Source organism: Ailuropoda melanoleuca, chromosome 8 (genome assembly GCF_002007445.2).
Source record: "Ailuropoda melanoleuca isolate Jingjing chromosome 8, ASM200744v2, whole genome shotgun sequence".
NCBI lineage: Eukaryota > Metazoa > Chordata > Mammalia > Carnivora > Ursidae > Ailuropoda > Ailuropoda melanoleuca.
The window spans coordinates 57,419,214-57,421,782 of record NC_048225.1 but is presented as its reverse complement, the minus strand read 5'-3'; the positions used below and the strand labels follow the sequence as shown (position 1 = coordinate 57,421,782).

The following is a 2,569-nucleotide window of genomic DNA, read 5'->3' as shown; positions in this document are numbered from 1 at the left end:
AATTATGGTAAATAAAGATAATAGGTAAGTTGTAGGAGATGTTAAAGAACATGTTAAATATCAAATATATCAAATATGTGATAGAATAAGCAAAAATGTTATTTATAGATAAGAAAGAAAGAAAAAGCCATAAGACATGATATGCCATGTCTAGAATGTTGGCTTGGCATACCTAAATCATCACCTATTAATGACATCCCTTGTGGTTTTGTTCTGGTTCCACCTGTTCTTAGCACAAGAAATACAGGTAAAATTCATAGCTGATCAGCGGTCAATTCTTATTGATGAGTTAGAGCTGTGGCCTCCACACATGACGCTGTGTGCCTGATAAAGTGAGTTGGCCCCAGATACCTTTCATCTGTGGGGTCCCCTTGCTCAAACCTCAACTCTGGTCTTCCTAATGCCATCAGCAGAGAGACAGAACAGAGTATTGCATAATCCAGCATTCAGATACTGGGGGCCTTCCTCCCACCTGCACACTATTGTAAGTGTGTTAACCAACCCCCTCTCTATCCTCCTGCTTCTCACTGTGTGTTTTTAATTGACTAAGTCAGTCATGTGATTTGTGACTCTTAATTTGTTCTGTGAGCATTTCTGTTCAAAACTTTCTTCGTTTGTCTGGTAGTGTATCTAGAGACTACTATTACATCAACAAAATCGCCCACAAGGTAGCAGTTATAAATCACCTAAAAATTACTTATACAGGCTTTTTGAATTAAACTGAATTCTACCCTATTCAATTCATTCTGCATGCAACAGATAATTAGTTTGCTACTGCCTCTAGACTCTCTTTTGAACCATTGAACGAACTTGAATTAATGTATGACTTGATTTTCCTACACCTGTTCTCTCTTTTAGGTTTAGCATCATGTCTACGTTCAATGGCACCTACTACCAGCCACCTCTTCCTTCTTTCAGGAATCCCGGGGCTAGAGGAGTCTTGCATCTGGATCTCCATCCCACTGGGCATCATGTATGTAATTGCCATCCTGGGGAACAGCATCATTATTCACATAATACACAAGAATCCCAGCCTTCACGAGCCTCAGTGTGTGTTCCTGTCCCTGTTGGCAGCCACTGACATAGACATGTCAGCATCTACACTGCCTACTGTGCTTAGTGTCTTTCTCTTCAACCACAGAAGGATTGAGTTCCACGGTTGCCTGGCTCAGATGTTCTTCTTCCACACCTTCTCTTCCACGGAGTCAGCCATCCTGCTGGCCATGGCTTTTGACAGCTTTGTTGCCATATGCAACCCACTGAGCTACACTGTTGTCCTGATGCATTCCTGCATTATTCAGATGGGATTGGCTGCTGTGGCTCGAGGAGTGGCACTGGTGGCCCCCTTGCCCATCCTGCTCAAACGGCTTCCCTTCTGTAAGAACATCATCCTAACCCACTCGTTCTGCTTCCACCCTGACGTGTTGAAGCTAGCTTGTGCGTCCATTCGTGTGACTATCATTTATGGGCGGGCATTGATTCTCTGCTCCTTTGGTGTTGACTCTGTCTTTATTGTTCTGTCTTATACTTTGATCTTGAAGAAATTCTGGGCGTTGCTTCCAGGGAAGGATGGCTTAAGGCACTCAACACATGCATCTCCCATATTGTCACTGTCCTCATTTTCTATGTCCCACTTATTGTCTTACCCCTGATGCACAGGATAGGCAAATGCCACTCCCCTCTCCCCCATGTCACTATGTCCAACATTTTCCTTTTCCTCACACCTGTCCTCAACCCTCTGGTTTATAGTGTGAAAACAAAACATTAGAAGGGCACTACGTAGACTGTTTGTACTTAAGGTAGGATGACGGAACAGAGTGGGATCCTTTGAGGGATTGATTGAAAGTTACCAGGGATATTGAAAAAAAAAAAGGACCACAGACATTATTTTCATGTGTGCTGAGGCACTTTCTTAGGTACATCTCTATATGGTTTTATCATAATATTTCTAGAAATACAATATTCCCCTCTAGTTTGAAATACTAGATCAAGAAAGATTCCTATAGCCCCTTTCACCTTCACTTACATTTCTCATTCCTGGTGTTTACATCACTTACCTATGAGCCCATTTCAGTCTAAACAATCCTACAGATATTTTTATCTGAGACTCCCTCCTATGTAGCTATATGGCTGAAATCTGATTTAGAATAAAATATTTATATTGTTATACAGACATTTATTATCTTTGGGGAGTTTGAGATATTATAGAGGGAAATATTCTGAATCAGAGAAAGGAAGGTTTATTTTCATAATTATCATAATTTTTATTTAAATCTGTTTATATTTTATGATTCTTTTTCTGAAACCATGCTGATATAAGCCCCACATGGCACAAAAATTCAGCAGAAGATTAAGGAAAAAATGCAGCAAAGCAGGTACCTAAAATCTACCATTTATGTAATGTATACTTGATTTTCTCAGGTTGTATTAATTTAGGTTTCATATTTAGTTGAAGATATAAGTATATAGCGTTTAACCTAAAATCAGGACTCTGTAACTTATCTGTTATGTATCCAGGGATCATAGTGATTCAGATTTCTGTGCCTCAGTATTCCCATCAGCAGAAAAG

The 2,569-nt window shown here is 40.0% G+C and overlaps 1 protein-coding gene across 1 annotated transcript; it reads left to right on the top strand.

Annotated features, from left to right (window-relative positions):
- The first annotated feature begins 868 nt into the window (after positions 1-868).
- Positions 869-2,229, top strand: LOC117803556 (olfactory receptor 51I1-like). The gene is made up of 2 exons (XM_034667720.1): positions 869-973; positions 1,142-2,229. Exons 1-2 carry the CDS (start codon positions 882-884, stop codon positions 1,650-1,652), a joined length of 603 nt encoding a protein of 200 aa, XP_034523611.1. The 5' UTR covers positions 869-881; the 3' UTR covers positions 1,653-2,229.
- Positions 2,230-2,569: the final 340 nt, after the last annotated feature.

Excerpts from the sequence above, each read along its gene's own strand:
- LOC117803556 (XM_034667720.1), top strand. The coding sequence starts at position 882 with ATGGCACCTACTACCAGCCACCTCTTCCTTCTTTCAGGAATCCCGGGG. Across the intron at positions 974-1,141 it reads TCCATCCCACTGGGCATCAT|AAGGATTGAGTTCCACGGTT; the intron begins GTATGTAATTGC and ends CTTCAACCACAG.